General features: G+C 41.0%; 1 protein-coding gene across 2 annotated transcripts; it reads left to right on the top strand.

The window, feature by feature from the left end:
• Positions 1-2,064: 2,064 nt before the first annotated feature.
• On the top strand, positions 2,065-13,995 carry rbm25a (RNA binding motif protein 25a). 2 transcript variants are annotated; one of them, XM_086095331.1, is made up of 18 exons: positions 2,065-2,252; positions 2,521-2,645; positions 4,683-4,732; positions 4,836-4,994; positions 7,007-7,064; positions 7,181-7,341; positions 7,416-7,601; positions 7,675-7,758; positions 8,278-8,558; positions 8,953-9,064; positions 9,489-9,578; positions 9,664-9,737; positions 9,818-9,968; positions 10,641-11,364; positions 12,819-13,126; positions 13,209-13,307; positions 13,480-13,527; positions 13,610-13,995. In XM_086095331.1, the coding sequence occupies exons 2-18, from the start codon at positions 2,540-2,542 to the stop codon at positions 13,700-13,702; spliced, it is 2,784 nt and encodes a 927-aa protein (XP_085951457.1). In that variant the 5' UTR covers positions 2,065-2,252; positions 2,521-2,539; the 3' UTR covers positions 13,703-13,995. The 2 variants fall into 2 exon arrangements, with proteins under 2 accessions (XP_085951457.1, XP_085951458.1); XM_086095332.1 differs by lacking the exons at positions 2,065-2,252; positions 4,683-4,732 and having other exon boundaries at positions 4,869-4,994.
• The last annotated feature ends 324 nt before the right edge of the window (positions 13,996-14,319 follow it).

Below are 14,319 nucleotides of genomic sequence, written 5' to 3'. Positions count from 1 at the left end.
GATCCCATTACACAAAACACGCAAACACCTGTTGATTCGCTATTGCTCTCGCTCACACACACACACACACAGCAGCAAAATGTTTACGATTAATATTATATTATGTCGAGTTCCACAGGAAATGTTTTTCCCCCTAATTATTATTATCCCTTAAATGATTCATTATTTATAACATGGGTGTTATCCATATTTCCCACTGTTTCCTAACCTTTATTTAGCCAAGGCAAATATTTGACTATAGAAAAATCTCGACGGTACACCACCAAACAAAATGCCACAAAAAGTGATTGCTGTCATCTGGCTGACCCCCCCCCCCCCCCCCCGCTTTGCATAAATTCAAGACACAAGCGCTGTATGGTGGCAGTGAATTCAAATCAACTCACTTAACAATAAGCAGCAATTTGGCAAATTGTGAACAATTCTCCCAATCGATTTGCCTTACAAGAGTCTATTTAGTTTGATGCTAACATATAACGGGAAACGCCGTTTACATACTAACGGTTAGCATCAATAGTCATGATTTTAGAAGCAACAGACATTTGAACACAAATTTTGGATCAACGTTCACAAATAATGTAGCAATAGTCACATGCGTATCTATTTTGTATCCGCTACGTAAAAGCTAACATTTAGCATAGACAGTCATGGTTTTAGAAACAGATCATTTGAACATAAATAGTGGAGCAACACATACACAGATATTGTAACAATACTCACAGGTATATATTCTTTATCTTCTACGTACAATGACAATTACAGCATTTTACTGTCACTTAGTTGTAGCGCAAGAAGATTTGGCATAATTTGTGTCTGCATGACTGTGTTATACTGCCTTCTAGTGGCCAAGGTGGGCATACGAGGAGGAGCTGAACATTAAATTGGATTACAGCAATAATGAATTAATGACATTCAAAACATTCTATTTAATTATGTGATTGCTGTATGTTTTTATAAATCATAATATTATAGAGTGGTATTTCTTAATAAAAGTATTCAAAAAGGAGTAGGAAAAAGTAAAAACATATACATGTACTCCATGTTAAATTTCTAATATTAGTCCCTCGAAATCCCCCCGCGCTCCCTGATATAAAAAAAAAAAAGCATCATTACTAGGTCTACTATTTGCATTCATATTATTGCGCACTAATTTAGATTTGAATTTATGTTAAAGTTAACATTTTAGGAGGCAAGAGAAATAGCGACTATACTATATATAAATACTCATATTGGTCCTTCCCACCTGCCCGAGCCTGTGGATTTATATGCATACAAACTGGATTTCCAGCTCAGCAGTGAAAGGTGTGTTCTATTGTACTACTAGTTGTTTACAACTATTTTAGCAATCACAGCATTGTTGAATTAGTTTACTTTATTAATAAGCATACAGACAACAACGATGAATGAATATACACTTTGAAGACCGGTCTTTTTTTTAATTATATTATATTATATTTGTATTCACATACCAAACATACACGCCATTTTATTATACAAACACATGCCAGAACATGAGGCTCCTTTAGAGGGGATGGCACTGACTCTGACTCTAAAGCTAGATAAAATTATGCAAGTTGGTAGCAGTGAACTCAACTGAACTCACTTCACAACAAACACATGTAAACAGATAATATATAAAAATATATATATATTTAGTGCTGTTTACTGAGTGAATGTCTGTATGATACTGTCCCCAGGTGGCCAGGATGTGCAGAGAACAGAAGGAGCAGCTCAATGTCTGCAAATTGAAGCAAAAAATGTGGAAGAAACCTTTTATTTACATTCTGCCATTACTGCATGTTTGATAAAGTGCAATATTATACAGTACTATTTTTCATAGTTAAAAAAAAACTTTTTTTGTGCTTTCAGTGGGGGTGGGGGGGCATAGTCTAGACTATTTGTAAATGTATGTAAAAATGAATAATTATACATAGATATCTAAAAAATATATATATATATTTTTTTTTTTGCATCGCAGCCACGTGCGATATGCTTTCAGTCAAGAGTTTCGAACTCCCGCCTGCGAGACGACGGTGAGGGCATCACTGCTCCCTCGTCGTCACCGTTTTCCCATGATCCTTTTCGAGAAGAAAAAGGGTCCCTCTATTTTCTTGTGTTCCGAAGAGTACCGGTGTCATTACAAACGCCGAAGCCTCACTCGCTATATACTTTATTCGTGGTGTACGTTTAATGGGCTTGGGTTCGGGTGAACGCGCACCGTTGTCGGTTCGTTCCTTTTAAATCTCCTTTTTTAGGTGAGTAACTCGGAACATTAGCTTCCCTCTCGCTAACATAAGCTAGCTAGCAAGGCCACGGAGCTAACACGAGCTATCTTTGCTAAAGCTAACTAGCACACTTGTAACATGGAAGGCCGCGGGTTTTTTCTTCTTCTTTTTTTGACAAAGGAGCTGCCTTGTGCCAAAAAATTACTTTATCCCATACTGTATTGACCCTAAAACAAGTAATTGAGGTGTATTTGTGAACGAGTTGATGTTGAGCTGGAATGTCGTCTTTTCGTCACAGGTTCCTGTTCCCCCTCACGATGTCGTTCCCTCCTCCGCTTAACCGCCAGCCGTTGAGCATCCCCCAGCTGCCCCCCGGCATCCCCCCGCCCCAGTTTGGTACCTTCGGCCCGCCCGTCCCACCAGGTATCCAATTAGGAACTTCGCGAGAAACCTACTTTAGACCTACAGACACCTTTGAAACTGTCAGTGCCTTATGTTGGTGTTTCCCAACCTTTACTGACTTGAGGCACCCATTTTAGATGAGGAAACTTTCAAGAAAACCCAATCATCAATCAAAAATGTCACAAAAAGTATGAATATTAAAATAATAATGGTCTTGTTGCAAATTACTTACAAATTGACCTACTGAGTGTAAAATCTGGGCCTATTTAATTGAACAGAGCTAATGTTCTTGCAGGAATTGACGAAGTATTCTGTTGCTTGGATGGCACCGGCTTTATTGTACCTTCTATTAAGTGTTAATTTCGTCAACGAAAACTAAACAAAAATAATTTCGTCAACACACATTTTTCACCGGACTTAGACCAGACAAAAACCCTCATAAACAGTAACTGGGACTAAGTCAGTATGCATTTTCGTCGACTAATGAAGACGAGACGAAAATGTACTTAACTTAATAAAAAACTGAACTCAAATCTGTGGACATTTTAGTTCATGAACAAAAATGACAAAAAAATTTATGGTTTTGTAAAATCTTGTCTCTGCTAATCTGTCACTGTGACACTGTCATGTGACACACTGACACTGACACACCCCCTTTCAAATCAGCAGCTAGCTAGTGCAACATGCACCAACACATAGGACAGACAGGAGGTGGATTCATGGTGGAAGGTTAAAAAAAAAAAGAAGTAAATTATAGTTATAACGTAACATTAATCCAACGCCCTATAACGTTCCAACAATAATGTTAATCTTACCGCTAACTAATGCTAATGCTAATCTTATAGCATGGAGCCATAGTAACCACTTGTTGATATACTGTAATTGGGTGTGAAGTTGTTTTTCATCAAATCGATGGATGGTTTTAGTTTAAACATAATCCCAAAAAAATAAAAACGGGTTAAATGATTGTCCCGACTAAAACTAGACTAAAACATTGACAGTTTTTGTTGACTTAAGTTAGACAAATAAAATTATGTTTTGTTTGTTTGACTAAAATGCCAGATTTCTAGTCGACTATAAATGGACTAAATAAACACGGAATGAGTTTGACCAAGTATGATTAAAAACTAACAAGAGTGATTGAAAACAGACTAATTCCTCACAAAATCAAGCTAGCAATAACAATGCCAAACACAATGTAAAGTGAAACAGCCAGTTAATCGAAGCACATCCACAAAGCCAATCTTTCCTTTTGCACCCTTCCTTGTGAAAAGTATGAATAAATCTTTGTCCCTTACGTTGTTGAAGATCCGGTAGCTAAGGCGTTAGTCTCCCATCATTCAAAGATGGCGTTTTCCCTCAAAAGAAAGGCGTGAAAATATTCTCCAGAGTTGCGTCATCTCACTGCTTTGCTGTGCACTGTGTGTTTTGAATTCACAAATGCACTGTGCGAACGTACCTTCGCATGGGAATAATCCAGCGCTGTAAAAAGGCTGCCTCTTTGCGTAAAGGACTTTTCTAATGGGAAACTGACTACGCATGCGCGAACACACATCGCTACGCAGACAGAGCTAGGAAAAACGGTGTGCCTTTAGAAGGATAATTTTTGCAACATTTTTACCTGCAAGCCAGACGAAGTAATGAGTCATTTTTAATTGAGGTATGAAAATCACCAAATGTTGTCACTTTTAAACCTTATAGGTGGTGTAGGCTTTCTGAAAGGAAAGAAATTATTCAATTAAATAGAAAAGGCCAAACGGTTTCAACTTTCATTTCTGCCTGGGGTAGGCAGTGCCTACCTTGCCTATCCTGACCGCACATCGTTGCTACTAAGATACTGTATTTTAGGATTGGTGTGATCATTTTGGTGGTACTTGGAGAGTTGAGTAGTTTTTGAGGTGGTACTTGTGTTAATAAAAAAAAAAAAAACTACTGACATAGACTCTGGCCGCTGTGTATCCAAATGAAATAGTCAGTGCCCCACCTATTTTTAATATAAAAACACCACTTTCTGATTCTAAATGTAATATATACTTTTTTTTCTCTCTCCAATTTCAGGTACTCCCATGATACCAGTTCACATGGGTGTCGTGACCCCCTCTCCCTCAGTGAGTCATAGCAGACCTATTATACATATTACCCGCTATTATCAATGAGATGACCTTCAGTTGTTGTTTGGCTTGCTATTTACATTTTGTTTGTTCCGGGCAGGTTCTTGTCCCAACCACAGTTTCTGTTGCGCAGAAGCCGATGCTTCCAAACAAGATCTCCTTCCGAGCCAAGGAACCCGAGGACGGCCCCACCACCATCGTGTTTGTGGGCAACATTTCAGAGAAGGCGTCCGACATGTTGGTCAGGCAGCTGCTGGCTGTGAGTTTGGAACAGAAACATGCAAACCTTACTAAAGCTATATGAAGCAACATTTGACTTGAAAAAAAGATACTCACAAAAGAAATGTTTAGTCAGTGTCTGCATCATCTTCTTCTGAAGCCTTTCTGTTGTTGATTTGCTTCTGTGTTTTGGATCAGTGTCCAGTTGCAACACCCATCCTTTTTTCAACTGCCAGACAGATGGCACAAAGTTCTTCTGCAAAATATCTTGATAAACTTATGAATTAATTTTTCCATTGATGATAGCAAAGCTGTCCAGGGCCCGAGGTAGCAAAGCACACCCATTCCATTATGCTCCCTCCACCATGCTTCAGTTGGGATAAGGTTCTGATGTTGGCATGCTGTGACATTTTTACTCCACACGTTGTTTCTTCTGTCATAACATATTTTGGCAGTAGTCATGTGGAACATCCAAGTGCTCTTTAGCAAACGTCAAACGTACAGCAATGTTGGTTTTGGACAGCAAACGTGCAGCAATGTTGGTTTTGGACAGCAGCTGCTTCTTCCTCAGTGTTCTCCCATGTACTTCATTCTAGTTTAATGCCTTACATGTGGTAAATTTGTCAACAGGTGTTGGCATTTGCGAACTGTAAATTTTCAGCTGGTACTCTAGGGTTCTTTTTTTACCTCATTGAGCATTATACTCTACGCTTACAGTCATTTTCCTAGGATAGAACAGTGTGGAACTTTCTGCATTTACAGACAATTTGTCTAACAAATAATATAACATCCAATACTTTTATAGACACTTTTATAACCTTTTCCAGCTTTATTCCTAATTATATATAAAGTTCTGACCTGACCTCAACCTAATTGAAATGCTGTGGCATGACCTCAAGAAACTATTCACACCAGACATCTCAGGATTTCTGCTGAACTGCAGCCATTTTGTAAAGAGGAATGGTCCAAAGTTTATCTTGATCGTTTTGCACTTCTGATCTGCAAATTCAGGACGTTTGCATTGATTGTGATTGGGAACGGCTGCCTTGCTGTGTTTTTAAATACAAATTTATTGTACTGGATTGAAAAAAAGACTGTACAATGTGGCCATTATGCAGTTTTAACATTAACATTTTGTTTCACATACCATTAGAGGGAGCCCCCATATCATTATTGGTTCCCTTACTACACTTAGAGATTCACTGCTTTCAATAGGTTATGACCTAAATTAGTGTCTGTGTGCGACATCTTAAAGACATCTTAAACACTAGATTCCTCTTTTCCTATGACACTGTTGTTCTCACATGGACGTTAGCCTGTTTAAAAGCCATGGCTAACGAAAGCAACAATCACTCAGGCTAAATGCAGTATGATTGATGATCATATGAAGACCCCTGATTATTAGCATTCCAATTTATCGTAGTATTTGACCAAATCATGGTTGTTCCTCTAATAGGTGCCATGCCCCTTAAGACAAATGAGTGCCTCAACTCCCCATCCCTCCCATTTGAACTTTGTTGCTAACCAAAACAGTAGCAACTAAACTTTCTTAAAATAATTTGTGTGGCGGTTAATCACATTATTACAGAACCTGCTTGTCGCGTCTTTAGTAACGACTAGTGTTCCAGTAGATGTGTGGTTGCTCCACAATATTTTATGCCGAACACGAGTGCAGTATTTCCCCAAATAGTGGCCATTGCTCACTTGGATGCCATGCCCTCAATTAATACAAGCTAACGGTAATCAACTTCCTCAATTCGACGCCTCACCATTTTTTTCCTCACGTGGACTTTCGATCATTTCATCTACATTCCTCACCAACACAACTGCACATAAATGATCTGTCAGTGGAACTCAAGTGTGGTGTCTATTCACAGTATTTAAGAAAATGTTTAAAATCTAAACTCGTTAAAAAAAAAAGATTCAAATATATATATTTTTTAATTTATTTAAATTTAAAAAAATTTAAATATTGTTTTCTACACAGGCCCAATAACTGTGAAGATTCAGTCATACTACTATTAATTGTCATTGTGTTGTCTGTTTTTGCAGAAATGTGGTATTGTTCTAAGCTGGAAGCGAGTCCAAGGCGCCTCTGGGAAACTACAAGGTAAAAAAAAAGAAAAAACTCAGTGAGCTCATTTAGTGTGTACAAAATGACTGTCCTCACACACGGGGATACATTCCGGGTGTTGAACTTGTTTTTTTTCTCCCTCTTTCCACAAGCATTTGGCTTCTGCGAGTACAAGGAGCCCGAATCGACGCTGCGATCCCTGCGACTGCTACACGAGCTGATGCTGGGTGACAAGAAGCTGCTGGTCAAAGTGGACGCTAAGACCAAGGCGCAGCTGGACGAGTGGAAGGCCAAAAAGAAGAGCGCTAATGGTGTACGCGCAGCAACCTACCACATCAAGGATAGTTCAACGCTATTCGGTTAAAAACGACTCGTTTTTTTCCCCAGGGGGCAAGCGGCGATAGTAAGAACGAGGATGAGGACGAGGTGCTGGACGAAGAAACACTGCGTCGCGACCAGGCGGCAAAGGGCGCCATCGAAGTTCTCATCCGGGAGTATTCCAGCGAACTCAACGCCACCTCTGCGGACGGCAACGGGCAACTTCGCAAGAAGAGAAAAGACAAGTTAAATGAGGTATTGGCTACAAGTGGGCAACATTTCATAGGCCATTTGCTGGTCATGCTTTTAATTTTTTGTGAATTGTCAGGATGACATCAACGCCATGGAGATTGAGGACGACAAGAGGGATTTGATTTCCAGAGAGATCAGCAAATTCCGTGACACACACAAGGTGACCTTTCATAGCTGCGTTTATTATACAGTTACAGTATTTATCTACAAATGAAATTAAAGCTCAATTAATTGTTTTTCATGATATCATTGAAGTAGTTATGAAATATTTTCATACATTGAATATAATTAACACAAAATATGCAGCCTTTATTTAATATTGCATTAATCTTAAAAAGTAAATTTAAATTAACAATTATTGGTGCCGTTGTAAGAATAAATGAAAGGAGTGATTTTTGAACATCTAATTATGGACATTCAACATAGAATTCCTTGATTTAAAAAGAAAAAAGAAAAAAAGGTATCCTACATAAAATTCCTCTAAAAAGTGTCTCCATAAAATGTAAATACTGGCATATTCTATGTAAAATGTCTTTAATAAGTGTGAAATGTGTTAAATTTAAATAATTGAAAATTGAGAATTTTTTTAAATAGGTGGTCAACATAAATTTACCACATCAGCCTTGATTATATGAACGTCAATGTATCTAATACCATTGTGTTTTGTGCTCTTCCTAAGAAATTGGAAGAGGAGAAAGGCAAGAAGGAGAAGGAGCGACAGGAGCTGGAGAAAGAGCGGCGAGAGAAAGACAAGGAGCGTGAGCGCGAAAGGGAGCGCCGCGACAGGGAGAAAGAGAAGGAGCGCGAGCGTGACAAGGAGCGCGAGCGGGATCGGGAACGTGAGAGGGACCGGGATAGGGAGCGGGAACGCGAGCGGGAACGCGAACGGGAGCGTGAGAGGACGAGAGAGCGTGAGAGGGAGAAGAGTCGAGACATCAGCGAAGCCCGCAGCCGCTCCAGGTTAGTTTGTTGTATCCAAACAAAACGCTGCCATGTTTCGCATCCGAAACGCATCTTTCATGTGGTGACACTGGATGAATTGGCGATTTTCCATGCCGCACTTGAATGCAGTAGTGCACGCACATAAGCCTAATGACCTCACCCACTCACACAGGCACACTAAAAATACATTTCTGGGCTGGAAGCCAGCGAGTTTCGATCGAATGATTAGACTCCCGCCGCCAAGCCACACAAAATACGATATATGGTAAAGCCGCACATTCTCTAGCATGCTTTGAGCGAGCGTGGGAAGATGGACTTCCCAGTGCAGGCCATACATTATACACCCCTGGTCTTAAATTGTTGACATTAAAAATCCATCTTTGTGTTGTTGTATTCTGTTTAATGTACGCAGAGAGAGGACTAGAGATGACAAAAAACGGGACCGCGACGAAGATGAGGAGGACGTATATGAGCGCAGGAGAATGGAGAGGAGACTCAGAGATAAGGAGGCCGCCTATCAGGAGGTAATTAAAAAAAAAAAAATCAAAAATTGAGCTATTCTACATGAAAATGCCTTAAAGTCTTAAATTAACATTCTACACAAACTGCCCTTATAGTTTTGAAGATGGACCTAAACCTAAACTCTAAAAGTCTTGTTCTTCAAACAATGGTAGTTAAACCTGGAAAAACACGCGTGTATGGGCCCCACAATGTAGCAAAGACAAAAGCACATGCACACACTTTGTGCACAATAGAAATACACACAACTTGAAAGAATCTACTGAAAAGTCCAAGGCTCAATTCAGTATGACTGTGCCTTCATTCCTCCCGCCAGTTATTTCTGTTAACAACCTCTTTGCACAATTGAAACCAACGTGCCGACTACAAATAATGCACCTCGTCAGTGCATTTGTCTTGGCTAATAAGTCTTTGTTTCCCCTCGGGAAGCGGCTGAAAAACTGGGAACTTCGTGAGAGGAAGAAGTCCCGCGACTACAGCAAGGAAATGGAGCGGGAGGACGAGCGTAGCCGTGAGACCGTAAGACAAACTCATAGTATTTTTATTTTTTATTTCACTGGTTGATTGTTTTAGCTCTAGAGAAATTATTGTTTGTCATTGTCAGATGAAAGAAGCCAAAAGACTAAAAGAATTCCTTGAAGACTATGACGATGAACGGGATGATCCCAAATACTACAGGTTGGTCCCTTTTTATAACTTTTTTTTTTTTTTTGATGGGCTTTGTCACCTTCTCCTTTGACCTAATGTCCTCCCTACAGGGGCAGTGCTCTGCAGAAGCGCCTTCGCGACCGAGAAAAGGAGATGGAGATGGACGAGCGGGACCGCAAGAGGGAGAAGGAGGAGCTGGAGGAGATCCGACAGAGGCTTCTGGCCGAGGGTCACCCTGACCCGGACGCCGAAATGCAAAGAGTGAGTCTATCCTTTAGTATTTATTAAACTTTACCAAAAAAACGGGTGGGGATGTGTGTAAATGTCATCTTAATGTGTTGATGTGTTTAAAAAAAATGGTCAAGGCCTTTAAATTACCATTTTAAATGTTAAACAATTTAACGAAAAAAATGGGACGTTGAACTGTATGGATCAAACGATGCCATCTTTCATCGCTCCAACTCTTACTGTCTTTTTCATGTAAGAGTTGTACAAGAAGGCAAGGTGACCAGAAATATTTGTGGCTTGGAAGAACTCAGCTAAGCTAAGATGTGCTTAAATTGCTGTTTTTGCAACATACTGGGAATACTGTACACCTCTTTGGCAAAGTTTTGCAACATTAACTCTATGCTTGCCTTCTGACTCTTGTTTTACACAAAACATTGTGAAAATTGATTCTGCTTGTGTTTTTTTTAAAGCAGAAAATAGTCACTTCTTTTAAAATCCAGTATAGTCCCTGTTGCTACCGTAATTTGGCAAAACTGACAGTAGTTTTGTAAGATAACTCCACTTTGTTTGCAGCCATGTTGAAAATGGAACGCGATATAAACTACCTAAAACAGCCAGAGAAAAGTGATTAATCTCCAACCTGTGCCTTGAAGGGAAAGCTCCTCGCAAAAAGTTCCTAACCTTCAAGTGTTTCACTGTGTGCAGATGGAGGAAGAGGCAGAACGCAGACGGAAGCCGCCTCTAAAGCTGGAACCCGAGGAGAAAGTGAAGCAGGAGAAAAAGGATCGGGAATCCCACCGGGAGTCCCATAGAGAGTCCCAAAGAGAGTCCCAAAGAGATTCCCAAAGAGATTCCCACAGGGAGTCCCACAGAGAGTCTCACAGGGAGTCCCACAGAGAGTCTCACAGAGAATCTCACAAAGAGTCTCATAAAGAGTCCCACAGAGAGTCCCACCGGGATCGGGAGAAGAGGCCTTCGGCAAAGCCCGCTGAGCCCACGCCTCGAGACCCTCCACCACATTCTGAAGAGGAAGAAGAGGACGAAATGGAGGAGCTGCGGCGACGGCGGAAGCGCGAGGAGGAAGAGGCGGAGCAGGAGTCTGAACAAGAACAACAACAGCAGCAGCAGCAACTGCAGGAGCAGCAACTGCAGGAGCAGCAACTGCAGGAGCAGCAACTGCAGCAACAGCAACTGCAGCAACAGCATGTGGCCCACAATGGTGGGGATTCACCTGAGGCTAGGCTGCACCTCAAAGCCCTCATGCGACCAATCAACACCGCTCCCTCTGTGTCCTCTGCCAGCGGGAATGCCACGCCCAACACGCCTGGCAACGACTCCCCGCACGGCATCATCGTTCCAGGCGAGCGAACGCCTGAGGTGCAGCCTCTCGAGGAGCACCGGCCCAAGATTGGCCTCAGTCTCAAGCTGGGTGGGTAATCCATCGAAACAAATCGGGACGGTTTTAGGATTTTCAACTTGCTTGGCTAAATCTGGTGATATTCACGAGATTTCACTTGACTGTTAATTTTGCTGTTCAGAATGAACTCTTTTACTGCCACACATGATCCAAAAATCAACCCCAACAGTGCCAGCCGATTTCAGGCATTTTAACTCATCTTTCAAGGCAAACAGAGTATCGTGTGCTTTGATTACATAAACATGCTGCGTACCAAATGAAAGATTGCGTTCAATTCTTTCATTAGAAAAAAAAGTATGTTTGTACCTTATTCCGTTCTTTTGTAATCACCATTTTAAAATAGGTAATTGGAGTGACATTGAGCGAAAATTGGAAAGGAGAAAACAAGCTTTGACACTAATATTTTTTGTTTAGTGGCGCCCTGTGAATTAGATTTAATGTGACAAAGGCTTTGATCATTCAAGTCATCCTTGAAAAAGTTACATTTCTTAATATCCGCCATGTTTCACTGCAATTGCACACACAAGCAGAACATTGAAAAGAGATACAATGCTGCCATCTGCTGGCCATAGTTAGTTGGTGTTTGTGATTTCACAAATCCATTGAGTAGGTAGCGCTGCGCAACAACCTCCACTGCCCATTGAGAGAGAGAAAAAACATAGTAAACGTCAATTAACGTTTTTGGCGGGATTCATTTGGATTTTAGTAAACGTCATTAAACGTTTTTGGCGGTAAAAGAGTTAAGGGTAGAAAACAGCTGTGTTGTTGTGCAAAATATACTGAAACGGTTCATCGTTAAAATTAACCCGTAAACCAAATATCCTTAATTTTTGTGAGTGTATGACATGAGTGTGTGACTTAGGATGTGCTTAACAGTTAGATGAAGTCAACCTTAACAATTTTTTGATAATATGTTATAGGTGACCTCACTATTCTAAACATGACATTCTGATTAATATTACATTTTTGGAATACGAGTTATGAAACAAAATCCAGCCGTATTTATCCATCTCAGAGGGCGGCCATTTTGCCACTTGCCGTTGACTGAAGATGATGACATCACAGTTGCTCAGGGCTCAGGCAACAACCAATCAGAGCTCACCTGTTTTCTGAAGCTGCGCTGTGATTGGTTGTTACCTGAGACCTGAGCAACATTGATGTCATCTTCAGTCGACAGCAAGTGGCAAAATGGCCGTCCCCTCAGATGGATAAAAATGGTTTAATTTTGCTGCTTTACTCATATTCCACTAACGCAATATTAACCACAATACCATATTTAGACTAGTGGGGCTGCATAGTACATTGTGAAAAAAAATATTTGGGAGTTTAAAATCGCATGAGGACTCAACTTGATTTTAGCCACAGTAACTTGGTGCGGGTTAAGACTTCTGACTTGCATATGTGACTTATTCCCTTTTATGCCCTTTTGTTTATACACATTTAAGCCGCTACGTCTTCTCCTCCAGGTTCTACTAACAGTCCCAGCCAGCTGCACGCTGCCAAGCGCAAAAAGCTGGCAGCTGCAGATAGCATCTTCAACAAGTTCAACGATGAAGAGGAGGCCGACGAGCAGCCGCGCAAGAGGAAGCTCGTGCCGCTGGATTACGGTGACGACGACAAGTGTTTGGGCCTGGACGGCGCTGACATGTCGGGGGCCAAAGGCAGCGTCAACACTGAGGAAAAGCGCAAGAACATCCGCAGCCTCATCGAGAAGATTCCCACCGCCCGGCCCGAGCTCTTCACCTACCCGCTGGACTGGTCCATGGTTGACTCGGTATATGACAAACATAATCTGTTTGTAGCAAATATTTAGTTAGGAACATTGAGTAACCGGTTGGATCTTGTCATCACGGCAGACACTGATGGACCGTCGCATTAAACCGTGGATCAACAAGAAAATCATTGAATACATCGGCGAGGAGGAAGCAACGCTGGTCGATTTCGTCTGTTCAAAGGTTCGAAATTCTCTTGTCATGCAGCGTGGTCGGCCTCTCTATTGTGCTGAAATGTGTGATTGAAAACGGGATGGGATAAGACGAGGGAGTAAAGGCTGTGTTGTCGAACGCTCTCGGTAACTGAAATGACTCCTTTAATGATTACCCCCCCCCCCCCCCCCTCCCTCTACAGGTGATGGCACACAGCACTCCTCAGGGCATTCTCGATGACGTCGCCATGGTAAGTCAAGACACTTTACAACTTTTATTTCTTTCTACACGACGACCAACCAAACTTGTCTTTGTGTTCGTTTGCTTTTTAGGTTCTCGACGAGGAAGCAGAAGTGTTCATAGTAAAAATGTGGCGGTTGTTAATATTTGAAACGGAATTCAAGAAGATCGGACTAGCAAAATAAACGTTCTCTCTGACCGCTTAGCTCACAGTTCCAGCTTGCCAGCCCCGGAAGACGGGAGCTGCGAACATGGAAAGAAATGACTACATCACGATATTGCATGAAGAAACCTTAAGTTGTATTTTTGTTGAGGTTTAAAAAAAAAACACACAAAAAAAACAGATCCCCCCCCCCCACCCTCCCACAAAAAAAGACAAAACAATTGTGTTTTCCCCATCTGTTCTCCAGTAAATCATTCATGGTGAAGCACTGCTTAACTGTGTTACCTAATAAATACTGTCAGCTTTTTTTAAGGACATGCTTTCTGTTGTACATGAAGTCCTCAGTTTAGGATGAAATTTCCTTCCTGTCGTAATCCAAATTTTTGTCATCCCAAAAAGTCGGGCCGTGCCGTAGTGTATCGCTAAACTATGCTAGTGCAATAATCAATTGGTAATTATGCTAAAAACACTTTTGGGCCATAAATGTAAAACACATGGGAACAAAACAGTAGGTGAGACGGTTAACGATTGCAAGTCGAGGTGGTTATGCTCACTGGCCAAGAATAAACGTGGTTTTATAATGATTTAAAAAAAAATCTGATCTGAGATTAGTTAACAGGATTGCATTGGCTTGTGTGA

Source organism: Leptonotus elevatus, chromosome 14, assembly GCF_054856555.1.
Source record: "Leptonotus elevatus isolate MCC_2025b chromosome 14, RoL_Lele_1.0, whole genome shotgun sequence".
NCBI lineage: Eukaryota > Metazoa > Chordata > Actinopteri > Syngnathiformes > Syngnathidae > Leptonotus > Leptonotus elevatus.
Note: the sequence above shows the minus strand (reverse complement) of the source record. Positions and strands in the feature narration are given on the sequence as shown.

Excerpts from the sequence above, each read along its gene's own strand:
- rbm25a (XM_086095331.1), top strand. The coding sequence starts at position 2,540 with ATGTCGTTCCCTCCTCCGCTTAACCGCCAGCCGTTGAGCATCCCCCAG. Across the intron at positions 11,365-12,818 it reads TGGCCTCAGTCTCAAGCTGG|GTTCTACTAACAGTCCCAGC; the intron begins GTGGGTAATCCA and ends CTTCTCCTCCAG. Across the intron at positions 13,127-13,208 it reads ACTGGTCCATGGTTGACTCG|ACACTGATGGACCGTCGCAT; the intron begins GTATATGACAAA and ends TCATCACGGCAG.